Source organism: Carcharhinus amblyrhynchos, chromosome 28 (assembly GCF_965287045.1).
Source record: "Carcharhinus amblyrhynchos chromosome 28, sCarAmb.v2.hapA, whole genome shotgun sequence".
Taxonomy (NCBI): Eukaryota; Metazoa; Chordata; class Chondrichthyes; order Carcharhiniformes; family Carcharhinidae; genus Carcharhinus; species Carcharhinus amblyrhynchos.
In genome coordinates this window covers 18935865-18948861 of record NC_137351.1, presented here as the reverse complement: position 1 = coordinate 18948861, position 12997 = coordinate 18935865, and the positions used below count along the sequence as shown (strand labels likewise).

Below are 12997 nucleotides of genomic sequence, written 5' to 3'. Positions count from 1 at the left end.
ATCCTAACACTCTAAAATGAAAGTGGGAATGAGTTAATGACCACATTCATTCAAACATTAAGGACAGCTTATGAAATTTGAAATTTATGTTTTAATTTCTGATGATGAATAGTAAGCCACTGCAATGAAATTCAGAAAAATATCTTTGGCAGTAGATACTGGGTAAAAAAACAAAAATACTGCACTGCAGGATAGGCAGCATCTGTAGAGAAAGAATCAGAGTTACCAATATATAACTGACACAAACTTAAGAGATGTAACGGGTTTTAAGCAAGTGTAGGGGCAAGGAAAGTTTGGGAGGGGATGCATGGAAAAGAACAAAAATGATAGCGTGGAGATTAAATGAGAGAAGGGATAAGGGGTAATGGTGAACTAAAGAAATGAAAGGATGGGTCTAGAGAGGCTTTAATTGTTAATGGCAAAATCATTTCCAGCATATGCTTTCTGAAAAAAGAAAATCGAATCATTTAAAATTATTGAAATCAATGTTGACTCCAGAAGGTTATAAACTAGCTAATCATAAGAAGAAGTGCAATTTCTCAAACCTGTGTTCATTTTCATTTCAACAGTTTTGGAATTCAATGTCAAAGCAGTCAGTTTGGAAGTGGAAGGTAGAATTAAAATGCGAAGAAACCTGACCTTAATCTTATCCTTCCCATTCCCCATGCCCCCTCACCCTTCCTCTGCCACCATACTGCTTATGAACTGTTAAATCTTTAAATTCTTCCAGTTCTGATGAATGCCTATGGATCTGAAACTTTGGGGTACGATTGTCTGTTTTGGGTCAGTGCACCCCACAATGGAGTCAACTGAAGGTCCTGACCCTGCGGCTGTGATGGGGACAGTCACCAAATAGTGATTTTGCCTTGATTGCCCAATTAGTGGCCAGGAGGTACACTAGCCATTCAATTAAAAGATAAATGACTAGCACTGGGAACCAGGGGACCTGCCTCTTGAGGCGTCCTTTCAGCAACTTTTAAACATTTCCACAGTGGGGAGGGTGCCCAAAATTTGCCTGGGGTGCTGCAAAATTCAGTCAGCTTCTGATCCCTGGCCATAACTGATGTTTTGTTTTGATTAGCTTAAATAGCTATGCTCTACTTCTGGGTAGGTAGCTGTTCCACCCCCAGTCCAAATGGCTCAAAAGCTGGAAGGTGCAGGTGAAATTATAAACCCACCCACCCTGATCCATTCTTGCCACCCATAATGGCCTGCCCTTTAACTCTGCTTCACTCTCCATATGTGCGGTATGTTCTGCTGAGCATTTCCAGCATTTCTGTTATATATTCCAGATTTCTAATCTATACATAGAACTCTGATTGTCAATTTTAAGACAGAAATTGTCTGAGCCTATTCTGTGTATTCTCTGATCAGTCTTAGAGTCATCGAGGTTTACAGCAGGAAAACAGGCTGTTCGGCCCAACTTGTCCATGCTGCCTAGATTTTACCATTAAGCTAGTCCCAATTGCCCACATTTTGCCCATATCCCTCTATACCCACCTTACCCATGTAACTGTCAAATGCCTTTTAAAAGATAAAATTGTACCTGCCTCTACTACTACCTCTGGCAGCGCGTTCTAGACACTCATCACCCTCTGAGTGAAAATATTGCCCATTTGTATCTCTCCCCCTCTCACTTAAACCTATGCCCTTTGTTTTTAGTCTTCCCTACCTTCAAGAAAAGGTGTTGACTAGCTACCTTATCTATGCTTCTCATTATTTTATAGACTTCCATAAGATCGCCCCTAAGCCTCCTACGTTCCAGAGAAAAAAGTCCCAGTCAACCAGCCTCTCCTTATATCTCAAACCATCAAGTCTCAGTAGTATCCATTTAAAGCTTTTCTGCCCGCTTTCTAGTTTAATTTCTTCCTTTCTATAATAGGATGACCAGAACTGTACAAAGTATTCCAAGTGTGGCCTTACCAATGTCTTGTACAACCGTAACAAGACACCCCAACTTCTGTATTCAATGTTCTAACCAATGAAACCAAGCACGTTGAATGCCTTCTTCACCACCCTGTCCACTAGTGACTCCATTTCAAGGAGCTATGAACCTGTACTCCTAGATCTCTTTGTTCTATAACTTTCCCCAACGCCCTACCATTAACTGAGTAAGTCTTGCCCTGATTTATCAAAATGAATCACCTGTTGCTAACACTTTGAATCAAACTAGTCACCACATACTAAGGAGAAGGATTAAGCTTTCCTAGTAATTGAAGAACCACTTAGGATGTCTGTCCCTTTAAATGATTTTCCAAGGAGAACCACATTATCTTTCTCTAGTTTATGTTCCTATATATAGGGCAGTTGTTTCATATTCCAGCATGGACATCTTTAATTCATTTTAACCATAGGAATAAAGACACGATACAGCTAATTGAGAATAGTACAGGAATCCAAATATTTTTCTATATATAAAGAACTTAACAGATGCTGACTAGTATATTGATGATAGTCTTTTCATAATTCATTAAATAGATAAATATGACAATGTGCTTTGGACAGCAAATTCAAAATGACGAATCCAGTCACAAAGGAGAAATTTGGGAAATTAGCTTCTGGTTAACAACTTAGAAGGAGACATTTGTCTTCACAGTACCGCTTATAGTGGCACTAAAATGCTTACATTAGGTTTCAGGGATAGGCAGAATTATGGACTACAACATGTGCAGCATTCTTCACTGATATCATTGAAGAATATGCTGACCATGTGGTGACTCACAATGCTGTATAGTCTTGGGAATTAGTACAAGTCTGCATAGCTACATAAATGAATTTTCTTCCCTTTATCTTTTGATCAAGGAACTCTAAATTCTAATAAATCTGTTACTTTTTTCTCATTTATTGTCTTATTACTTATATCAGGAGCAATATTCTCAAAACTGTGTATTTCTTAAAAAGAGTAAAGAAGTCAGGGCTGGAATTCTCTGATCTTGTATGCCTCACCACCACAGCCAGTGAGAACAGACAGCTTGGCGCTCAGTCAAATTTCTATTCACTAAAATGGGACCAGAAAATCCGAGTTGCAGGCGAGGTCGGAGAATTCCAGTCCATGTGTTCTAAAGATCTAATGCAAGGGCAAGTATAGACCCCAAACACAGCAATCTTTCTTAGTAACCAAATTAAATAATATGGTGAAAGTATGAGGATTACATGGTGTAGCTGGCACACAGATGTTTTTTGGGTACAAAGTTCCATGCAATTTTTAAAACTGTTTAAACTGTGACCCTGATTTGGGCTGGAGGAACTGATCAATGTTTGAATAAACCTGTCATCAAATACAGGTTGCTTCTGTGTATAAAAAACATTTAGTAAGTGTATTTACCCATATCATAGCAACTACATAATCAATTCCATTCTCGATTTATACACAGAAGGGAAGACAGACAGTTCTTATGCTAGATGGAAGAATAAAGATTACAGTTGCCAAAAACTGTGTGGGTAGTCTAAACAATGCACCAGTCTCATGTTAACTGCACATGATCAAGGCACGTACACTATCTTTCATTATTTCATAATTAGCATCAGGAGAGGCCTAAGGTTTTCTGGGGTGCATGGAAGAATATTACTGCTCCTCCTGGACTCACCAAGGAAGGAAAACCACTCCACTTTTTCATCGTTAGTTGCTGAGCCTCTTGTAGCCCAGTCTCATGTTAACCTAGAAACTTGTAGTTCTAAAGGCTCCTGCAAGTGAGCCTGAGTTAAAATAGCAGTTGGGTCCCAACTACATCATTGAGAATTAACATGCACATGCAAAGCAGGCTTTGGTTCACTGCCCAGCAGTTTAACACCGTGAGATTTTGCCACTTCAGGGTGGGTAAATAAAATTGGAGATTTTACATGATTGGTTTTGGATAGAGTTAAAATCATGCCCAACTTGCTGGAGTCACTTATATTATCTTATATTAAAATAATGGAATCAATACATGATTGAAGGCTAACCTGTGAGTGAGTATCTTCATCAATTGCAAATAAAGCTAGCTAATGCTTTCATAGTAATAATATACATCTTTCTTTAATATTTTTACAGAAAAACTGCAATGAAGACTGCAACTTTAGAGAGCTTATAGAGGAAAATAATTACAATACGTATGCTTCAGCAAAGTGGACACATAACGGCCAACAAATGTTTATTGCCTTGAACCAAAAGGGAGTAGCCATTAGAGGCAAAAGGACAAAGAAAGAAAGTAAATCATCTCATTTCCTTCCTATGGCAGTATCATAATGAAGTATACACGATGAGAACATCAATTCCACTAATAAAAGATGTTCCATCTCTGCACATGTATCACTGAAACCCTAACCACACAAGCTAAAATACTACTGACATCTGGAACAAGCTGGGCTTGCGCTTTGCTATAAAAATGTACTCATAATTTTGCACGACTGTAATCTATGCAACCCAATGTTACAACAGATGTAAAAGATGAAGTCTGTAAATTTATTCCTAAACTTATATCAAAGAAACATTTGAATGAAAGTAGTATGACTGATCATCTAATCAAATGTGTAAAAAGGTGCAAGTAGCTTGTACATAGGACCTTTCCTTAAATAATACTTTTGGGGGATAATGGTACTTCATATTTAAACAGTACTATATACATTTTTCTAGATAATCATTGCATTAAGACACCTTGCATTCAAACTGATACATTTATTCCCTTGAGAAAGCACTGTGGACAATCGTTGAATTAAATATCATCTAATATATGAATCTAGTGGTGGATGTGTAGCTTTCCGTACAGCATTTAATTTTTGTAATGCAGTATTTGTAAACAGAAAAATTGTAGTTACTGTAGTATTTTTGATTTTCACAAGATGGAGAGTGTTCAAATATCTTGTGGACAATCACTAATTTCGCCATGCTGTAAAATGACTTGTGAAAATAATGATTCTACAGTATCGGCAGTGCTGCTCAGCTCAATAAAAATTAAGGCTTTGTACGTGGATTTTTAAGATCATTCATTTTAAAGTTGTGAAAAGTATGGATCAGCATTTTACTACTAGATTCTCTCTACACAAGAGCCACTTGACATTGGAAAAACAAAATATGGCAAGCTTTCAATTTAAGTCTACTGTCTGTGGGTTTAAAATAGAGTGCAATTGTTTTTTTGGTATATGAATGAGCATTGAAACCATTGTGCAACCTAATTTGATCTCACAACCTCATTAAACTGCAAGCTATTTCATCATTAATTTTTGGTAAAGTCTTATTGCATTTCTACCGGTAAGAGTAGGAAAAACCAATTCCCCAAAGGCGATGATCTTCTCATAACTACTATGAATTTAAATATTGCAAACTATTATAAACCATCTGTTCCCAACCTGTGAGCTTGTCAAGTTTCCAATAAAAATACTGTAATACTTGTTCATGAGTTTTAAATGCGCTAATGATCCTTTCAAAAGATGTGAGCTATAGAGCATTGCTACACCTTCAACATACACTGCTGAATTTGACAAATCTAATCCTGCAAGTAATGAAATAGCTGTTCGCATATATCTGTAAATGGCATACATTTGCTTTCAATACAATTCCAGCTGCATACAATACATCATTAAAAACTGCATTGATAAAACTGCAATTTAGAAGATCCAGCTGTACAGCAGTCAGGAAATTGTGTGACACGAGCAAATTAATATTGGTTGCGTGGTTACAGACTTCACAACTAAAACTGTCAATAGCAGAAAAAAGATAGTCAAATATAGTCAAATATGTCAGCATGAAACTTTCGGCATAAGGTTATAAAGTTGAAGAAATTGGGATTTGGTAATAAGGTTACTTTAGGGGTAGAACTCTGTCTAGGATGGTGAAGTAAAATGATCAATATTGGATTAACTGTCCATTATATCCTGCACCTAATGGTTAGTCCCATGGCAGTCAATGGAACTAAACATCATGCACTGTGTACAATATGTTGCCTATCCAATATCACCTGCTTTATGCCACCATTCAAAATGAATTTCTGCCCCAACTCCTAATCTGCAAGTGTTTTCCTTTGTTCTCTAATATTTTGTGTCTTAGGAGGTTCAGTGCCTCATATACATGCCAATTTTTGAGTTGAATCTAAATAGTTCGCATTGCTAAATTATTCTCACCTCAACTGCCCTGTATGAGAAAATCACAGGCTTTTTTATCTCCAAGATTGAGACTACCTGTATGTCTGACTGAGTTTTCTGCTCCTCGTGTTCTTCTCCCATTTGTGACTATCCAAGCCTTTCCCTTCCCCACATCAATAGGCCATATCAATGGTCTCCCCCTTCTCTCTCTAGCCCATTCAAACTGTTCTTATCCTTCGGAGCTACGTTCTGGTCCCCTGATTTTGATTCACCCTGGCTACATAGCTACCTTTCTTTGTCTTAGTACTTTCTAAGTCATTAATAGCAACTTTGCACAAATAGCATTCTACTGCCTCTTCAAACAGAGATCACTTGCCTCCTCAAACTTTTAGTCCTCCAACCAAATTTTGGGCCCCTAATTTGAATAGACTTACATGCCAAATATGCTGAGCACTCGACATTTTTGCTGGCTTTCAAGGCGTTTGAACTGGCTTACTTGAATTGGCATGCACTGAGCATCCCTGAGGCATTACAGGACTCAATCTTCCACAAGCAAAAAGGCAGAAGCAAATTCATGCCATTTGTTGTCTGCTAGCTCACTGAATGCCTTCATTTTTTTTATTGTTCATTTATGAGATGTGGGCGCTACTGGCTAGGCCAGCATTTATTGTGCCTCAATACGCCAACATCTTCATGCACAGGTTTGAACAAGACCTCTTCACCACACAGGACCTTCAACCAACACTATGCACTAGATATACTGAAGTCATTTTCTTCTTTTGGACTCATGGCGAACAATCACTGAAACAACTATATGATGACATCAACAAGTTCCATCCCACCATCAGACACACCATGGACTACTCTCCGGAATCGGTTGCATTCTTGAAGACATGCATCTCCGTCAAGGATGGTCACCTCAGCACTTCACTGTACCGCAAGCCCATGGATAACATCACAATGCTCCACTTACCCAGCTTCCACTTTCAACACATTAAAGAAGCCATCCCCTACGGACAAGCCCTCTGTATACATAGGATCTACTCAAATGAGGAGGATCGCAACAAACACCTACAGAAGCTGAAAGATGCCCTATAAGAACGGGATACGGTGCTCGACTCATTAACTGACAGTTCCAAAGTGCCACAGCGATAAACTACACCAAACTCCTCAGAAGATAAACACGGGACATGGCGGACAGAGCACCCTTCGTTGTCCAATTTTTCCCTGGAGCGGAGAAGTTATGACATCTTCTTCGGAGCTTCAACATGTCATTGATGAAGACAGTCATCTCATGAAGGCCATCCCCACACCTCCACTTCTTGCCTTCAAACAACCGCACAAATCTCAAACAGACCATTGTCCACAGCAAACTACCCAGCTTTCAGGAGAACAGTGACCATGACACAGCACAACTCTGCCAGAGCAACCTCTGCAAGACATGCCAGATCATCGACACAGATGCCATCATCCCACGTGAGAACACCATCACCAGGTACACAGCACATACTCTTGCAACTCGGCCAACATTGTCTACCTGATACGCTGCAGGAAAGGATGTCCCAAGGCATAGTACATTGGGGAGACAAAACAGATACTACGATAACGGACAAGTGAACACGCTCAACAGTCACCAGGCAGAAGTGTTCTCTTCCTGTCGGAGAACACTTCAACAGTCATGGGCATTCAGCCTCTGATCTTTGGGTAAGTATTGTCCAAGACGACCTTCATGACACATGACAACACAGAATCACTGAGCAGAAATTGATAGCCAAGTTCCGCACGCATGAGGACGGTCTCAACTGGGATCTTGGGTCCATGTCACACCATCTGTAACCTCCACGACTTGCCTGGGCTTGCAAAATCTCACTAACTGTCCTGGCTGGAGACAATACACACCTCTTCAACCTGTGCTTAACTATCTCTCCACTCACATTGTCTGTATCTTTAAGACTTGATGACCTGTCAAGACTTGCATTCCAACCATTATCTTGTAAACTGAGTTTGTGTCTATATATGCTCTGTTTATGAACACAACTCCTCACTCACCTGAAGAAGGAGTGACACTCAGAAAGCTTGTGCTACCAAATAACCCTGTTGGACTTTATCCTGGTGTTGTGAGACTTCTTACCGTGCTTACCCCAGTCCAACACTGGTATTTCCACATCACAGCATTTATTCCCTGTCCCTAGTTGTCCTTGAGAAGGTGTGGTGAGCTACCTTCTTGAACCACTGCAATTCCTGAAGTGTAAGTATACTACAGTCCTGTTAGGGAGAGAATTTCAGGATTTTGACCCCATGAAAGTGAAGGAATGGTGATATATTTCCATGTCAGGATGGTGAGGGGAACCTCCATATGGTGATGCTCCCTGATATCTGCTGCCTATATGTCTATAGTGAGCATCATAGAGCATGTTTTGCTTAATTATTCCTGATTTTCCAATTTTTTAGTTGGACAAGTGCCATCCTGTACGGAATCTTCTAATTAAGGGTTGACACCTATAATTTAGCAGATGCATGATTAACCTTACTAACAGTAGTTTCACCTTGACTAGTTAGTTTCAGTTTTACCCAAATCCTCCCATTGTTAATCGGCACCTACTTGTTGTAGTAATCAGGAAGGGTGATCTCCCAGGATGAGGCTATCCCATTGCACTCCAGGTACGTTCTTGCAATATTCTGGGATACTTGACTGCAAAATTTGTATGGGAACAGCACACAGGGATTTCTGAATTCTTAGGCAAGTTTGCAGATTCAGATAGTCCATAATCCCATTTTGGTTCATATTAAAATAGAATCTATTCTATGAGTCATTTGTTAATATTAAAAATCCATTTGCCATATGATAGCTTATCTGTTTAAATTTGTTCATATCCCTCAATACCATTCATTTCACTAGTAATCACCTGACCAAATACCTTGGCAGCAACAGCAAATTAATGTTTTAATTTTCCAGTATGTGTTCTTCATATTATTTATAAATAGTGTATTATTTGTAACATATTTTGTCAAACAACACAAAAATTATTATGCCACTATTTCTGCAGTCAACATTAATTATTCATCTTTGCAATAAAATTTAATATAAGTAATAAGGGTTGGTTGGTTTTACTCTTTACCTTTAAGGAATCCAGAGCAATCTAGAAAACAACCAGTGGTTTACGACTGTTTGAGCTGTGACTTGAGCTGCACATTCTTCACTAAGAATAATTTACAAGGCAGAGGTGATAATGTTGTGGTGATCTCAGAGGCCAAGGCTAACGCTTTGGGGACACAGGTTCAATCCCACCAACTAATAATGGAATTAAAAATAATATGGAATTAGAAGCTTGTATCAGTAATCATGACAATGAAACTAGTTGATTGCTGTAAAAATCCAACTGGTTCACTAATGCCCTTTAGGAAATCTGCTGTCCTTATCTGATCTAAGAACATAAGAAATAGGAGCAGGAGTAGGCCATCTAGCCCTTCGAGCCTGCCCCACCATTCAATAAGATCATGGCTGATCTGTCGTGTCTCAGTTCCACATTCCCGCCCTCTCCCCATAACCCTTAATCCCCTCGCTTATCAAAAACCCATCAACCCGCGTCTTAAAAATATTTAGCGAGGCAGCCTCCACCACCTCAACGGGCAGAGAATTCCAGAGATTCACCACCCTTTGAGTGAAGAAATTCCTCCTCAACTCCGTTCTAAACCGACCCCCCTTTATCTTGAGGCTGTGCCCCCTAGTCTTACTGTCCTTTCTGAGCGGGAAGAGTCTCTCCACCTCTATCCTATCCATCCCATTCATCATCTTATACGTCTCAATGAGATCTCCCCTCATTCTTCTAAACTCTAACGAGTACAAGCCTAGTTTATTCAGCCTCTCCTCATAGCTCAACCCCCTCAACTCCGGTATCAGCCTAGTAAACCTCCTCTGCACTCCCTCCAAGGCCAAAATATCCTTGCATAAGTACAGCGCCCAAAACTGCACACAGTACTCCAGCTGCGGCCTCACCAATGCCCTATACAGCCGCAGCAAGACCTCCCTACTTTTATATTCAATCCCCCTCACTATGAAGGCCAGCATCCCATTAGCCTTCCTGACCACATGCTGCACCTGTAGGCTGGGTTTTTGCGACTCATGCACAAAGACCCCGAGGTCCCTCTGCACCGTCGCCTGCTGCAGTTTTTCGCCACGTAAGTAATAGTCCTTCCTACCATCATTCCTACCAAAGTGGACCACCTCGCACTTGCCAACATTAAATTCCATTTGCCATTTCCTGGCCCATTCGCCCAGCCTATCTAGATCCTTCTGCAGACTCTCCACACCCTCCGCGCAATTTGCCGTTCCATGAATCTTGGTGTCATCAGCAAATTTCGACACCATACACTCGGTTCCCTCCTCCAGATCATCTATATAAATGGTAAATAGCTGAGGCCCCAGCACCGACCTCTGGGGCACTCCACTAGTTACCAACCGCCAATCCGAATAGCACCCATTAACCCCCACTCTCTGCCTCCTATTTGACAACCAATGCTCTGATGTGATGTACATATGACCCACACCATGGCTGACTCTTAACTGCCCTCTGAAATGGCTTAGCAAGTCACTCAGTTGAATCAAATTACTACAGAAAAGTTGACAAGAGAGGAGACTGGATGGACCACATGGCAGCTACATAGGCACCTAAAACATCAACAGCACACTCAGCCCTGTTAAATCTACAAAGTCCTCCTTACTAACATCTGGGGGCTTGTGCCAAAATTGGGAGAACTGTCCCACAGGACTAGTCAAACAACAGCCTGACAAATTCTCAGAATCATACTTTACAGTCACCACCATCAACCTCATCCCTGGGTATGTCCTGTTCCACCACTGGGACAGACCTACCAGAGGTAGTGGCATAATGGTGTACAATCAGAAAAGAGTTGCCTAATGAGTCCTCGATATTGACTTCAGATCTCATTTCATCCACCGATACTTTTGTGGACAGATGAATCTGCAACAGGTAAATTGGTGAGTGTAGAAGGATGTATATGGTTGGGAAAAAGATGGTGCATCATGTAGAAGCATATCATGCTGATGTAGTGATGATGTAACATCACAGAGATCTGGAGGAAGAAGAAAAAACATGGGCAAGGAAACCTGCTGATTACCACTAATCAGGTGCCTCCTCAGCTGATGAATCAGTACTTCTCCATGTTGAACATCACTTGGAAGAAGCACCGAAGGTGGCAAGAACACAGAGTGTACTCTAGATGGAGGCTTCAAGATCCATCACCAAGAGTGGCTTGGTAGCACCTACGAGCTGGCTGAGTCCTAAATGACATAGTTGTTAGGCTGGTTTTACAAAAGGGAAAATCCTATTTGACTCATCCTCACTTTTGTCATGTATTTGGATGGCCTCCAACAGGTTGCGTGGCACTACTACAGTACTAAATGGGATAAATTTTGAACAGATCTAGCAACCCAAAACTGGACAACCATAACGTTCTATGCACAATCAACAGCAGCAGAATTGCTTATTCAATCACAATCTGTTACCTCATTGCCTGGTATATCCCCCCACTCTACTAATATCATCAAGCTGGGGTTTCAAGCCTGATTCAATGTAGTGTTCAGGAGAGAATGCCAGGAGCAACAACATGCATACCTAAAAAATGAGGTAAATCTACAGCACAAGACAAATTGCATCCCAAACAGGATAAGTAACATGCAGTAGATAAAGGTAAGTGATCCCACAACCAATGGTTCAGGTCAAAGTTCTGCAGTCCTGCTACCTTCAGTTATGACTGGTGATAAACAATTAACTGGGGGAGGAGGCTTCATAGTATCCTCATCCGCAATGATGGCAGAACCCAGCATATCAGTCGTCTTTACAACCATCTTTAGCCAGAAGTGCCGAGCAGGTGATCCATCATGGCCTCCTCCAGAGGTCCCCAGTGGAGATCTTCCTCCACAAAAGACTTTGGATGTTAGGGCATCCATATCAGAGATTTCAAGACGATGATAAATAGACTATCGTTGGGTAAGGGAGGTATTGAGCAAAGATGGATAAATGGAATTGAGCCTGAAGTTTGGCCGTGATCTGATGGGAGTGTTATCTGCCCGTTGAGGTGGTGGAGGCTGCCTCGCTAAATATTTTTAAGACGCGGGTTGATGGGTTTTTGATAAGCGAGGGGATTAAGGGTTATGGGGAGAGGGCGGGAATGTGGAACTGAGCCACAACAGATCAGCCATGATCTTATTGAATGGCGGGGCAGGCTCGAAGGGCTAGATGGCCTACTCCTGCTCCTATTTCTTATGTTCTTATGTTCTTATCACAGTTGCTAATCATCAACCAATTTAATTCACTCCATGTGATATCAAGAAATGGTGGAGGCGATAGATACAGCAAAAGGCTACGCCCCTTACAACTTTCTGGCAATAGTACTGAGGACTTTAGTCCAGAACTAGCAATGTCACAGACCAAACTGTTCCAGTTCAACTCTGGCATATATCTGACAACATGGAAAGTTGCCCATGTATGTCCTGTACACAAAATGCAGGCCAAATCCAACCCAGCCTATTATCGCCTCATCAGTCTATTCTCAATATAATAGAAAATGCTGTTATTGTGCTAACAAGCAGCAGTTGCTCAGCGATGATCTGCTCAACGAGACAGTTTGGACTTCACCAGGGTCATTCAGCTCCTGGCCTCATTACAGCCTTGGTCCAAATGTAAACAGAAGAGCTCAGCCCAAGAGGTGAAGTAGAAGTGACTGCTGTTGACATTAAGGCAACGTTTAAATGAATGCTGTTTTGGAGCAAAACTGGAGTCAATGGGAATCAGAGTGAAAATTCTCCACTAGTTAGAGTTATACTTAGCACAAAGGAAGACGGTTATGGTTGTTGGAGTTCAATTATTTCAGTCCTAGGACATCACTGCAGGAGTTCCTCAGAGTAGTGTCCTAGGCC

At 40.8% G+C, this 12997-nt stretch overlaps 2 protein-coding genes across 5 annotated transcripts in view; one reads left to right on the top strand and one right to left on the bottom strand.

Annotated features, from left to right (window-relative positions):
• fgf7 (fibroblast growth factor 7) overlaps positions 1-5151 on the top strand; it is a 62303-nt gene extending 57152 nt beyond the window's left edge. The window contains exon 4 of the mRNA XM_080214016.1: positions 4031-5151. Coding sequence (XP_080070142.1) covers positions 4031-4225 — 195 coding nt within the window. The 3' untranslated portion in view covers positions 4226-5151. The remainder of the gene's footprint in view (positions 1-4030) is intronic.
• LOC145359568 (protein FAM227B-like) overlaps positions 1-12997 on the bottom strand; it is a 210687-nt gene that overhangs the window by 100923 nt on the left and 96767 nt on the right. The gene's annotated exons all lie outside the window — the stretch shown is intronic.